Genomic DNA, 13538 nt, shown 5'->3' on the forward strand with positions numbered 1-13538 from the left:
AAAGGTAATATTCGAAAAGGCATAATAGGGGCACTTTAAAGATTTCCTTTTAAAAATGTATCATGGCTTCCACAAAAATATTGAGCAGCGCAACTGTTTTCAACATTGATAATAATAAGAATTCTTGAGAACCAAATCAGTATATTAGAATGATTTCTGAAAAATCATCTAACACTGAAAGAGAAAACATAGAAAATGTTTATTTTGAATTGCAATAATATTTAAAAAAATTACTGTTTTAACTATTTTGATCCAATAAAAGCAGCCTGAGTGAGACTTCTTTCAAAAAAAAAAAAAAATTCTTACTGACCCAACCATTAGAATGGTGTGTGTGTATAGATATAAATATTGTTGAAGTGTAAAACTGTTGTGAAGCAGTCCTGTGGGACTTAAGGAAGACTTGTGCAATAACAAGGAGGACACACTCTCCTCTAAAAGCAACAGCCACAAGGAGCTGTGGGAAACATGACAAGGAAGCAAAACCTGAGAATAACTACATGCCTCATGGATTCCGCATGCTTATGCAGATGCAGTCAGCCGCCTGAACAGGCCCTACAAAAAGCAACTGTCTGTTGCCTCCAGTAGTAGAGAGCAGCTGCAGCTGAAAGACACAGATGCAGGTACGACCCCAGACAAATCACCTTTTGACGTTCACAGAGAAAATACAAGAGGTCAGTCATCCCCATCCTGAGAAAAATGCGATTTGTATCTCATGTTTACTGCACATTAAAAGGCCTACTGTGCATTTCACTGAGATAAACTTGCATGGGCATGTGATATCCATCCCTTCCATATTCGCAGGCTTCTAAAAATGAACTTCAACTGATAATGGAACTAAAATACATTTACTTAACCACTTTAGAATCGAATCATTATACCTACTTAGAAAAACAAAACTTGTTGATGCTAGTGGGATGAAGAAGGACAGTTGTTGCAACAGGTCCTAAGGGAACACGCAACAAGAAAGATATGGCTCATTTCCACTAAAGCCATAACACTGAGTGATTATTGAGTGCCTACGATCCTGCTTGTAAACAGAGACATTCTTTGTAGTTCATAAGTGACCATCAGGAGCTAATTTTCTAAAAACGTCCTGCACACTACAGCATGTGTTAAGACTGTCCGTGTTAACATGACTGCCACTTGGTGTTAACAAATTTAGGCTATATGGACCAGAGAAAAACTGGTCCCCAGACTGAGTCTGGTTTCTCCTTGATTTTGTCTTCTGTTTTATTTTCTTCTGCTTAATCCAATTTATAAATAATTGATGAATTTTGCAACATCAACACTGTTATTGAACTGAATGGAATCAACATTGAACTGACTCAGGCAGAATAACAACACTACTGTCTTCAGCAGAGCTGGTTACTGCTGAACTAAACTTGTTTTATAATGAATGAACTTTACACAAGCAGGAACCCAGTGTGCCTGTAGCTTTTTCTATTTCGGTTTTATCACGTGATAGAAAGTCTAAGGCCTTTTCAAGCTGTACGGCTGACCCATCTAATCTGCGGCCTATTATGCATCAAACTAAGATTGCTGTAAAGACACAAAGTAGTACCATCAAGTTAGCATTTTTAAACATTCGCTCACTAAAAAATAAATCATTTCTGATCAATGACTTAATAACCACAAACAACCTGGATTTTATGTTTCTAAATTAAACATGGCTAGAAGATAGCTGCAGTGCAACAATCCTCAATGAAACAGTAAATAACTTTACTTTTGTAAGTGTCTGCAGAGCTGTTAGGAGAGGTTTAGGTGGAGGTGTAGCTGCTCTATTTAAAGATGTCTATCAATGCTCCACGCATTCTGTTTATCATTATTTACAGGCCTCCAAAATACTCTCCAGCCTTTGTTGAGCTTTCAATGTGGAACTAGGCAAAGCTAGACAGTCATTCTTCTCAAACCTTTTAAACAGTAACTTAAACACTCGTACTCTTTTTGCTACTGTTGAGAGACTGACAACCCCCCCCAAGTCAGATTCCCAGTGAAATGCTCTCCGCCAGCAAATGCAATGAGTTTGCTTCCTTTTCTGAGAAGATCAATAATATCAGAAAGACGATTAACACATCCTCAAGTTATGCAGAGGTCAGACCGATTCGACCGCAATTTCAAAAAGAAGTTACTATGTCTGTTTTTAAAGCAATTGACAGCAAAAGTTTGGAAGAAATAGTACAGCACCTTAAATCATCAACCTGCTATCTTGACACACTTCCCACATCTTTTTTCAAAAGTGTGCTTAACTGTTTAGAAGCAGATCTCTTAGAAGTGGTGAACGCCTCAATTCTTTCTGGGACTTTTCCAAACTCCCTGAAAACTGCAGTTGTTAAACCCCTTCTGAAAAAGAGAAATCTTGATAACACCATATTGAGCAACTATAGACCAATATCAAATCTTCCTTTTATAGGCAAGATTATTGTAAAAGTAGTTTTTAATCAGCTGAACAACTACTTAAACTCAAATGGATACCTGGACAATTTTCAATCTGATTTCCGACCGCATCACAGCACAGAGACAGCACTCATTAAGATAATAAATGATATTCGCTTAAATTCTGAATCTGGCAAAATATCAGTGCTGGTACTACTAGATCTCAGTGCTGCGTTTGACACTGTCGATCATAACATACTACTAGAGAGACTGGAAAACTGGGTCGGTCCCTGAAAACTGCAGTTGTTAAGCCCCTTCTGAAAAAGATAAATCTTGATAACACCATATTGAGCAACTATAGACCAATATCAAATCTTACTTTTATAGGCAAGATTTTTGAAAAGGTAGTTTTTAAATCGGCTGAACAACTACTTAAACTCAAATGGATACCTGGACAATTTTCAATCTGGTTTCCGACCGCATCACAGCTTAGAGCTGGAGAGCATAGTGGACGTCTAAGTAGTCTAAGTGGAAGTCCATGACATGCGAAGTCCCACAAGGCTCAATTCTTGCACCACTCTTGTTTAGCCTGTATATGCTCCCACTAAGTCAAATAATGAGAAAGAACCAAATTGCCTATCACACTGATGATACCCAACCTTATCCCCAAATGACTACAGGAAACAAAGATGAAGTTGTCAAGGTGAATGCATACCTTGACTCTAGGGGTCAAACAACTAAAAATCAAGTCAAGAATCTTGGTGTGATTCTGGAGACAGACCTTAGTTTCAGTAGTCATGTCAAAGCAGTAACTAAATCAGCATATTATCATATCAAAAACATTGCAAGAATTAGATGTTTGGTTTCCAGTCAAGACTTGGAGAAACTTGTTCATGCCTTTATCACCAGCAGGGTGGACTATTGTAATGGTCTCCACACCGACCTTCCCAAGAAGACCATTAGACAGCTGCAGCTCATCCAGAACGCTACTGCCAGGATTCCGACAACAACCAGAAAATCTGAGCATGTCACACCAGTCCTCAGGTCCTTACACTGGCTTCCAGTTATATTTAGGATTGATTTTAAAGTACTAGTCCTCGTTTATATGCGATTTATCGTGCAGCCCTAATGTGTAGTAAACAAAACAGTGCGCCGTGCCATCCGCCATTCATAGATTGCGGAAATCATGGCGCCTTATGCGTGATATCAAATGCTTCCGCAGATTTGTAGTATTACTATAGCATTTCACCTGCGAATCACACGTATGGCCATGATAAGTGGTGAATGAATGACAGGCTTTCTGTTGTAACATCGCGCAAGGTAAATAAGGGTGACATCTAGTGGAGAAGACTAATGATAAGATTCACGTTAATCAAATCTTCGATTAATCGAAAAATCGATTTTTTTGCCCAGCCCTACTCAAAACACATCCGTTTAGCTGTGCATTTATTGAATGAGCACTGTGCTACGTCCGAACTGATTGCACTGTTTTATATATAATGATTTCCTATTGTTAACTGTTTTAAATTCATTTTAAATCAAATTTTAAAGGGGTCTTACTATGCTTTTTCACTTTTTAAATTTTAGTCAGTGTGTAGTGTGTATGTTTGGGCATAAAAAAGATCTAGAAAGTTACAAATATCAAAGTCCACTCCAAAGGGAGATATTTCGTTTTAAAAAAATCCCTTTTCAAGAACTACAACGAACGGCTCATTTGGACTACAGCGTTGGTTTCCGGGCTTTGTGATATCACAAAGCGGCCCCACCAAGCATGAGAGCATGTTCTAGTACACCCCCAAAACAAAATCAAGACTTTGTAAAAGAGCATAATAGGACCCCTTTAAATCATTTTAAAAGTTATTAAATTCCTTGTTTTATTGTTGTGATTATTTTTTATGATTATTTTACTTCCTTTTATGTAAAGCACTTTGAATTACCATTGTGTATGAAATGTGCTATATAAATAAACTTGCCTTGCCTATTGAATTGAACTGAACCAACACTGAACTGTCTGGAGCTGAATAAATGAACACCATCGACTTCTTTATCGCAGAATTTGGATTTGCCTCATTTTTGATGTTTGCATTAATGATTCTGTTTAATACTGTGAAGCTGCTTTGAAACTATCTCTATTGTATAAAGCGCAATAAAAAATAAATGTGACTTGAGAGGAAACTCACCAATGACAAGACAAAGCTGATGCCTACAGTACTCAAGGAAAGGACATGGAATATAAGTGAAGAACATATGACCGTAACATTATGAATTACCTTGAGTGGCGATGTTTATTGCTGAGAGTGTCGACAGAACCTTGTTGAAGTTCTCCCCAGTATATAAGCTTTCTGGATCAAAGCCCTAAAAGAAAGACAAGTCAAACAAGAAAAACTGTCCACAGACAGTGCCAGAAGCAGAAGCTGCAGAAGTAGGTCAGAAATCAGAAGAGAGTCGGGTTTTATCTATACATAAAAAAAGGTATAAATCGGATTTTCAGCACGATACGATCTGACATAGATTATCTTAGCCAGCAATATGACATTTGCAACATGATATTCGCAATAAGGTTTCAATATATTGATATCATGATATAAAGTGCATATTTTACACAACCACTTACATTTTTATTAAAAATGCAAACAAAATATGACATGAACATTTAATTGAACTCCCTGAAAACTAGGACATCCACAACAAAAACACACTTTCGTTTTTTAAACAATATAGAAAATTTATCATAAAAGATTTAGCCTATAGATTTTTTGCATGCTCCATCGATATATAACATCGCATTTGATCGATGCAATGATCCATATCAATGAACCATATCAACCCTCCTATAAACAACCCTGGTAAAAAATTTCACTGGTTAGGAAAATAAACCTCAGTGTGACCCACATTTTGAGATACTGGTTTGGCGTTTGGTCTGCAGGCCCTGTCAGACGCTGGGTACTACAGACAGCTATCCCCTTTCTTGCTTAGGATACGGTTTCATGTTTTAAATAAAACATAATAGCGTTTACACAGCAATGCAAGAAGCATCTGTTTCTTTATTTGCTGAGCACTGTTTTGCTATGGAGGCTGCAACCAAACGAACAGTCAGTGCAGTTTTAAGAATACATTTACCATTTGCTTTGGGACATTTGTTATTTGCATTTCTCTCTCATCAAAAATGTAACAAGGCTCATATCAAGCTTTAGATTGTGTTACGATACTTCTCGTTTTCAGCTAATTTAAAAGCAGAAGTGAAAGTTATGCGACTTGCTTCTCTGTCTAGTCACACGACTTGCATCAACCATATGCCCATTGGGCCTTTCAAAGAGAATGAGACAGGAGTTTTCTTAAAAATACATTTCTATGATTATTTTGTTAAAATTTTTGTTGATATATATAAAATCACCACCTATTCCCAGCTACTCTCACCCTCAGCCCTCCTTGTCAAGCTCTTGTTCATTCTGCTGCTTTACAGAATCAGCACAAATGATAGGGGAGAACAGCAATCATTTGTGCTGCTGTGCTGAGCGAGACTTAGTCTAGCCAAAGATCACAGCATTACACTTTAATATTAGCAACTTGAGTTGATTCAATTTTCTTTAGCAGATATTCATAGATATTGTTAATTCATTAGCATTGGCCACTACTTGTGCCTGAATGCCAGTGGTCACTCTGCCTGGTGTCAGTCTTAAAATTCAGAGAGCATTGTCCATGCATAGCCCACATTTTCTGTTTTTAAATTTTGAGCAAACGCTAAGTAAAAGACGTTTGTTTATACTGAAATTTTGGTGTATCTTATTTGCTCTCATTTAACTGCATTAGCGCATATCTGTAGACTATTAAAAAAAGCTAGTCAACCACTGGGCTTTTGAATAGAGCAGAGGCAAGATGTTCAATTTATACTCTTACAAATGAGTTTCGACCATAAAAAGAGAAGCTATATCAATAAAGGTCAAACAAAACCACAATTCTATTAGCAAGCTTACTATTATTAAAATCAAAGCCAAACATTACATATAAACAAGTAACATGGCAATAATGAGTCATGATCACCATATATGAACAGTTTACCACTCTGTAACCAGATTTTGATCATAGTTTTAGTCCAAGAAACCTGTCATTGCAGAGGGTGTGGCACCATGGTTTGTCTGTGTGTAGAGCTTGCAGACTGACAATGTTTACTGTGATAGTTATAATTCCCGACCATATTCTTGAGAGGTCTGTAATGCTGCTGCAGGTCAGGACCATGTAATAACCATAATAGATGAAATGCACAAGCGAAAGAGCTAGTATTATGTGCAATCTTGTTTACTGGCATATTTTAAGATCACATGTGCAAAACCAAAACAAAACCCTGCTATTTATTTGCCTGTCCTCAGAGAGAGCTAAACTAAAATAGATGGGCTGAAGGAAGTACTCTGCATAAATACTTAATATAAATTATTAAGACTATGTTATGCAAATCATTCCTTCATAAAATCAATGTTTATAAATACAGCTTTAATCTGAAATGTATTTTAATGCATATACACTATAGAACACATTTAGGTTCTTTGTAATGTACTTCTACCTAAAAGAGTGATATATCTTCAGCCTACGGGCCAAACATTAATACACACTCAGCTGTTTTTCTCAAAGGCATGACCCTTCATTAGCAAAACGTTGCATTTGTGTGATCCCAGCTCACTCATGCACAGAAATTTATAGAAAAATTATCTTACCTCAACCTTTAGAGACTGGCATCCTTTTAGAAACTCTTGAATGTTTGCAATGCAGTCCGCTTCGCATCTGGGTTCAGTTGAATACTGAAAACCAATGGAAGAATGGCGATGTAAATAATCTCAACTTTGCTTCGAGCTCACTGCAACGCACAGAACCACCTGAGATCAACAAGATCTCGTTTTCTGAAGTAAATGTCAACCTAGTCTGTGAGCCACATTGTACCCTGCCACTGCTGTCCAGTGTCGCAAGCTAAATGTATTTGGCGTTGAGTTTACTAAGTAAATGTTTCTTTGCGTCAGCTTAGTCCTGTAACACAGACACACAGCCAGTATCTATGCTAGATCTCATCGGGCCCTATCGCACCAGGAAAATATATTTTGGAGGAAGTGACGATGTTTGCTCAGCAAGTTTCTACTTGGACCGTTTACTAGTGATGGCAAGTCCGATTCATTTCCGCGAATCGGTTCCTTCGATCTTTCGAACAGTTCCGTTCAAAGAACCGGCTCAAAAATCTATTTTTTTGCGCATTGACGTCCATGACGGGACATCCAGGCGTGGTATATCATATGTCATAAATAAAACGTTCAAATAAAGCTATAGACGCATAATGTTGATTATTACGTTTTTAAGACCCCCCAAAACGTTGTGCACTGTATTCCATGTGTCTGTTTGCAGCAAAAATTCAGCTCGTAATAAAAGTCATTTAGAACTTAAATATAATTTGCATTAATTAATTAATTTACACCTATTGGCTGAAAAAATGAAGGGAGGAAGACAAGAACCAAGACTTAAAATGAGCCCTTTATAAAACAGAGAAACTTCTACAAGTTGTTGAATTGATAAGCACATTCGTTATACTTTCAATGAGCTCTATGTTTTCGCCCCTTGATCAAAGCACGGATTTAGAGCGTTTAAATTAATTTCAACAGAATTTTATTCCGTAGAAAATCAAAATGCAAACCTTAGGTTATCTTATTAATAACGACCTTATTTGCCAATGTGGAGCTGGATTGGTTAGCAGCAGAGGCATGCAGACAGACAATCAGAGATTTGACTGATATAGTTAAATATGGCTTTTACAAACGAGAAAAGAAAGTTGCTTTACAAATGCTCTTGGTATTTTATACTAAAGTGAAGATCGACCAGGTTTTTTTTTTTTTTTTGAAAATGTGAGAATGCGGAACAATTTATAATGTAACAGGAAGTCAGATTCTCTATCTCGATTAAATTGTGTCCTGAATAAACAAACACAGATAAATAGACTTTCTTTGCTTAAGATTGTTTCAAAATGTAATGTATCTTTACCAAATGCAGTGCATCTCAAAGTGTTACTTGTAACAGCGAGTAATCAGGCATTACGCATCGTGCACCGTCAATTCCGCATGGTTGTTATCTGATACTTTTACATTTATGAAAATAATCAATTCACTAGACTGCGACTATTTAATCAAGGAAACATGCATGTGCATATTATCGATTACCTTTAAGATGGCTCCAGGCAGCACTCGCTCCACAAGCTTACACAGGACGACCCCATCTCTGAGAGATGTTTTCAGAAATTCCTCCGGATCAGCGATATTCTTTTTGGGTGAATTAAGCACGCCTAATGTTATTAGCCACGTAACCGTCTGCTCCTCGGGGTTCATAGTTTTAGGCTCAATGGGCCTTTCAGATTTAGCTGCACCCTTGGTGCGCCAGCTCTCACTATTTGTGTTGAGATGCTACCCACATCCGTCGCGCTTCTGCTTTTTCACTGACGTTACAGCGACCATTCAGCCCGGCAACTTAGTTCTCCAGTGGACGTCTGCCATATAACCAACATAAAGGCTCTTTGACATATCAGTGACACAAAAGGAACTGTGATTGCTTTAAAATGCCGCAAGAATTTTCCATATGGCTCAGCCGCGCTTTTAGATCAAATTAGCCTGTCGTAGAGTAAACAGACATGCCCATACAAATACAGCACTATTACGGTGGCAATTAAATAAGATACATATACAAATAAGTTCATTTCAATTCAAATGATAGTTTATTGAAAAGCCAAAATAAATAAATAAAAACAAATAAAAGAGCAATTCATCTGTAGCACTCCAAGACTCCCATCTAAACATCAGGAGCCTCAATGTACTGCAGCCTCCAAAGAACCTGAATAGCTTGGATGGATCTAGATGAAAACAAGTAATTAATTGCATGAAAACACCAAATATAAGTTTGCAATGGTTTAAGGACTCACACATACCTGCATCTTACTTGAGACCATCATGCATCTCCAAATGGCAACAGGTGCTGATCAGCAATGAGGTATTACCATCAAACTCTTTTCCCCCCATTCAGCCTGCAATGAGAGTTTCCATCAGCAAACTGTTGTAGCGCAGCATAAGGGACAAATATTATTTTAAATGTAATTTTACAAAATAACTAAAATGACCCAAACTGATTGGTTTTCCAGGTTTGTTGATGGGGTGCTGTCTTTCTCCACGTGGTCTCCTTTGTTAGAAACGGCATGCTTGAGAGCGTTCTGGCTTTTTTTTTTTTTATACTAAGTGAATTTTACTACATTTTCAAAAGGGTTCCACTGGGAGGTTTCAAGAGGTTTTGCAGCTATGTGGCTTACATTTGGCTGTAGATATAGATCCATTGAGGAGACTCATCTTAACATCCTTTTTTTTTTTTTTTATAAAAAAAGGGGCCATTTCTCATTTGAAAGGGGCAGAAAAAAAAATCCAGACATTTTCTCCTTTAGTGCAACAGTAGAACTGGCTGAGACTAAGCCCTCCTAAACTGAAGTGATCCAGTGGTGGGGGAGAGGGATCATAGACTCCTTTGAAGGCAGAAGTGAGGTTTTGTTAATAATGTTGGAAATTATATTGTTTCAGATTGCATTTGAAAAAGCCAGGGCAACCAAGTCGATGTTTGACTAAATTACACTGCAAAATAACACCACCGAGACTTGACTTATACCAGAACAAAAGGGTTTGCTTTGCTTACCAGCTGTTGACAGGTTTTATCTGTGGTGCTGATTTGTTTCTTGCATTTTGGTTGTCTTTGGATTGGTCGATGCAAGGCGTCAATGTTTAGGCTTTGTGATGAAGGATCCATTTGCACTGAGGAAAACTACACCCATAGAGAGTTTGGAAAAAGGTGAAATTTGCCCAGTCCCCAACAATGTGAACAATCATGCCTACATGAATATTCTGCATTGCTTCTATATTAAGTGGAATTTGGGGTTGCTCACCATGGAAAACTGAAGAGGTAAATGGATATTTATGCATCGTTTCTAATTCTCTTGAATAGAGTGTCGCTGCTCAATATCTTTGATTAAAAACACTTTATTGGTAAATGAAAGCCATATGTTAGGGCATTGCAGGCTTAACAAGTCACTAGTATACAAAAAGAACACACTTAGATTTGCAACGGTACCATTAAATGGGATGTGGGCTAGAGAAAAGAAACTCTGAATTTAAAAAGGACAAAAATAATAATAAAAAAAATAATAAAAACCTTCACATGTTTGAGTACAGCTTGAAACTGAAACTCGAAGTCCAGAGTTTAAAAGGGCGCTTTTTTTTGGAATCTTAAATTCTTTTGAACGTTTCAACGAGAAGCCATCATTTCTCCTTTTTATTTTTTTCTCCTCAAAGTCCATCTCAGTATCTGTTCCGGGCCATTCCTCTATCTGCCCGACCGCTGCCTCGGCCGCCGCCTCGAGGTGCCCCACGGCTCGAGCTGCTGTATTCACGAGGGTAGCCTCTCTCAAGAGGAGGGGGGGGCAGCTTGAAACTGAAACTCGAAGTCCAGAGTTTAAAAGGGCGCTTTTTTTTGGAATCTTAAATTCTTTTGAACGTTTCAACGAGAAGCCATCATTTCTCCTTTTTATTTTTTTCTCCTCAAAGTCCATCTCAGTATCTGTTCCGGGCCATTCCTCTATCTGCCCGACCGCCGCGGCCACCACCCCGAGGCGGCCCACGGCTCGAGCTGCTGTATTCACGAGGATAGCCTCTCTCAAGAGGAGGGGGTGGCCCTCGCTCCTGCCTACCCAGACGGTCACCACGACTAGTGGAGTACGGGTCACTCCGACTGCTGGGATAACTGTCTCGACTGCCATATCCATCCCGGGAACTGCTGCCATAGTCGTCATAACGACTGCTTCCGCCACTCCCACTGTAGGACGGAGGGGGACCCCTTGAGGGTGGGGCGCTGCGTGAGTTACCTGCAGGGTCAATGGGTCATGTAATTGGCAAAATTAACTTCAACATTCTTTGCAAGATACTGCGTTGTCAAGTGCCCTTTTCCTTAAAATTGTGTCACGACTAGCTCAGATGTTAGAAACTTTCCAAATGAGGACAGAACAAATTTGGATCTCGAGTTACAGGTGGGACTAGTTAAACCTAAGATACCTGAACTACCCAACTGCAGTGTTGACAATTGCGCACTCAGAGCCCTTTGGCACGTCACTGTTGAGTAAGTGCACTTTCCTTGGTTTGGATTGAATTCCGTTTAGATTGTAGTTTGGATACTGGATCTCTGTTGGTTGTTCGGACAGTGCTACCGGAACATTTTGGGGGGCAAAAAACAGCTTGCAAGAGATTCCTTGTTGGTGCATTTTTTTTTGGGGGGGGGGGGGGGGAAGATTCCTTGTTGGTGTGATTTTTTTATTGGATGGAACACTCTGGATGAAAAGACGCCGCATTTGATGTTTCCACTTTTTGGCAATGACACGAGGCAGCCCTTTCCAGAGCGAAACAGGCAGTTTGAGTGGAGCCCCTTAACCCTTTTCACCACACTAAAGGTTTAATCTTACCGTAACTGTCGTAAGGGTCTCTATAGGAGCCTGAACTGGGCCGATCCATGTAACCCCTGGGCTCTCGTCCTCCACCGTAGCCATCTCGATCACTAAGAAACAAAGAGACGTTAGGCTGGATTCTTAAACTGCCATCACACACACGTTTTAGGATGTTCACACACCTGTAACCTCTGGATCCTGACCCATAGTCATCTCTAGAACTGGAATGGCCCGAATACTCCCGGTATGGGTAATCACGTGGTGGCGGGGCATAGTCTCGACCGTCCCGTGAACTCATGTAGTCACGGCTGGAGTAGCTGTAAAACAACAGCTTGTGAGTTTCACTGAATACTACAAGATTATTAGTCTAGTGTTAAATCACCTGCATAGTAGGGCTGGTCCGAATACCATTTTTTGAGCTTCGAGCTTCGGAGGGAGGGGGCTGAACATATTCTTCGCTCTAATAAAGGCAGGAATCTCTGCGTGTCTGTTTGCATTTTTATTATGTCGAGAACCGTTCATCCAATCGACTTCACGCGTGGCAGGTGTGTTGCTGCGGACCCAAGGAAGTGCTGTGTCGCATGTTGGTGCAATATGGACACGCGACACGTTCAGAATTAATAAACTTTTTAATAAACTAACAGCGTGAGCCGGAAGCGGCGTGCCTCACGCGGGCAGGGCTTATATGCTTCGAGAGCGGACACTGCACTAGTGATACAAAACACAGGTCTGTTAAGAGCAATACTTTTAATAGACAAAATTATTATTAGACTGGGCTACTGTAAGTTTTTTTATGACTGCTGTATTCGCAAGTATTTTCCAAGCAAATTAAGTGCACGTTTTTATCATGTGTAAAATTACTGATTAACATGGCGGATAAAAGCAGCTCGTTTTTTTTTTTTTACACCAACAATATAGCCTACTATAGGCGTAGCCCTTTTTTTAGACTTTTTTTACGCCCCTCGGGCCAATTTTCACATCATAGTTAAGACGCGAGCCGGGCCTCAGGCTTGCTTTAGGCTTTTCCTAATTTTTATATTTTAGACATACATCAATTAGTGATGAAAAAAAATAGCCGACCTGGTGGAAACAACACGAGACCGTGCTGTCAAGAGCGGCTCTGTTTAGTGTCCTGCCAGCAGCAGCAGCATGTGTGCCGTCAGCGCAGCTGAAGAGTTCAGCGTTCAAATGCACGCAATAGGCTAAAGCTTGCCGCAAAGCCCCTGCAAAAGTAATTACCATGAATGTGTCAGAGAGAAATAGTAAGGAGATATTTGAATTATTTACTAATAAGATGCAAAGATTAAGATGACTATCCTGACTCGCCATCTCTTCATTAGACGCTTTTAGAGAGAAGTGCATCTTTACAGATTATGATGAAAGAGTTTGTTTTCTATTTGTTTTATCGTTAAGTGGTAATTTAAAGGGGTCATATGATGCGATTTCAATTTTTCCTTTCTCTTTGGAGTGTTACAAGCTCTTGGTGCATAAAGAAGATCTGTAAAGTTGCAAAGACTAAAGTCTCAAATCCAAAGAGATATTCTTTATAAAAGTTCAGAAAAAAGTCGTTCTAACACGCCCCCACATGTCTACATCACAATGTGGGAAGATTTGCATAACACCGCCCAAATGTGCACGCAAAGAAAGAAAGCGTGGTTTCAGGAACAGCAGT

The 13538-nt window shown here is 39.1% G+C and overlaps 2 protein-coding genes across 5 annotated transcripts in view; both read right to left on the minus strand.

Annotated features, from left to right (window-relative positions):
• LOC107744508 (Rac/Cdc42 guanine nucleotide exchange factor (GEF) 6) overlaps window positions 1-9030 on the minus strand; it is a 35406-nt gene extending 26376 nt beyond the window's left edge. For both annotated transcript variants that reach the window (XM_016558190.1, XM_016558189.1), the window contains exons 1-3: window positions 8565-9030; window positions 7083-7166; window positions 4644-4728 (exon numbers count right to left, since the gene is read on the minus strand). In XM_016558190.1, coding sequence (XP_016413676.1) covers window positions 4644-4728; window positions 7083-7166; window positions 8565-8729 — 334 coding nt within the window. In that variant the 5' untranslated portion in view covers window positions 8730-9030. The remainder of the gene's footprint in view (window positions 1-4643; window positions 4729-7082; window positions 7167-8564) is intronic.
• A 62-nt stretch (window positions 9031-9092) lies between these two features.
• Window positions 9093-13538, minus strand: part of LOC107744510 (RNA binding motif protein X-linked) — a 16754-nt gene continuing 12308 nt past the window's right edge. For 2 of the 3 annotated variants that reach the window (XM_016558192.1, XM_016558191.1), the window contains exons 7-9: window positions 12049-12183; window positions 11885-11976; window positions 10854-11293 (exon numbers count right to left, since the gene is read on the minus strand). In XM_016558192.1, coding sequence (XP_016413678.1) covers window positions 10983-11293; window positions 11885-11976; window positions 12049-12183 — 538 coding nt within the window. In that variant the 3' untranslated portion in view covers window positions 10854-10982. Of the gene's footprint in view, window positions 9248-9322; window positions 9419-10853; window positions 11294-11884; window positions 11977-12048; window positions 12184-13538 lie in introns of those variants that run through there. The other variant, XR_001640484.1, reaches the window with a different exon arrangement.

Source organism: Sinocyclocheilus rhinocerous, unplaced genomic scaffold (genome assembly GCF_001515625.1).
Source record: "Sinocyclocheilus rhinocerous isolate Xijiao unplaced genomic scaffold, SAMN03320098_v1.1 scaffold557, whole genome shotgun sequence".
Taxonomy (NCBI): Eukaryota; Metazoa; Chordata; class Actinopteri; order Cypriniformes; family Cyprinidae; genus Sinocyclocheilus; species Sinocyclocheilus rhinocerous.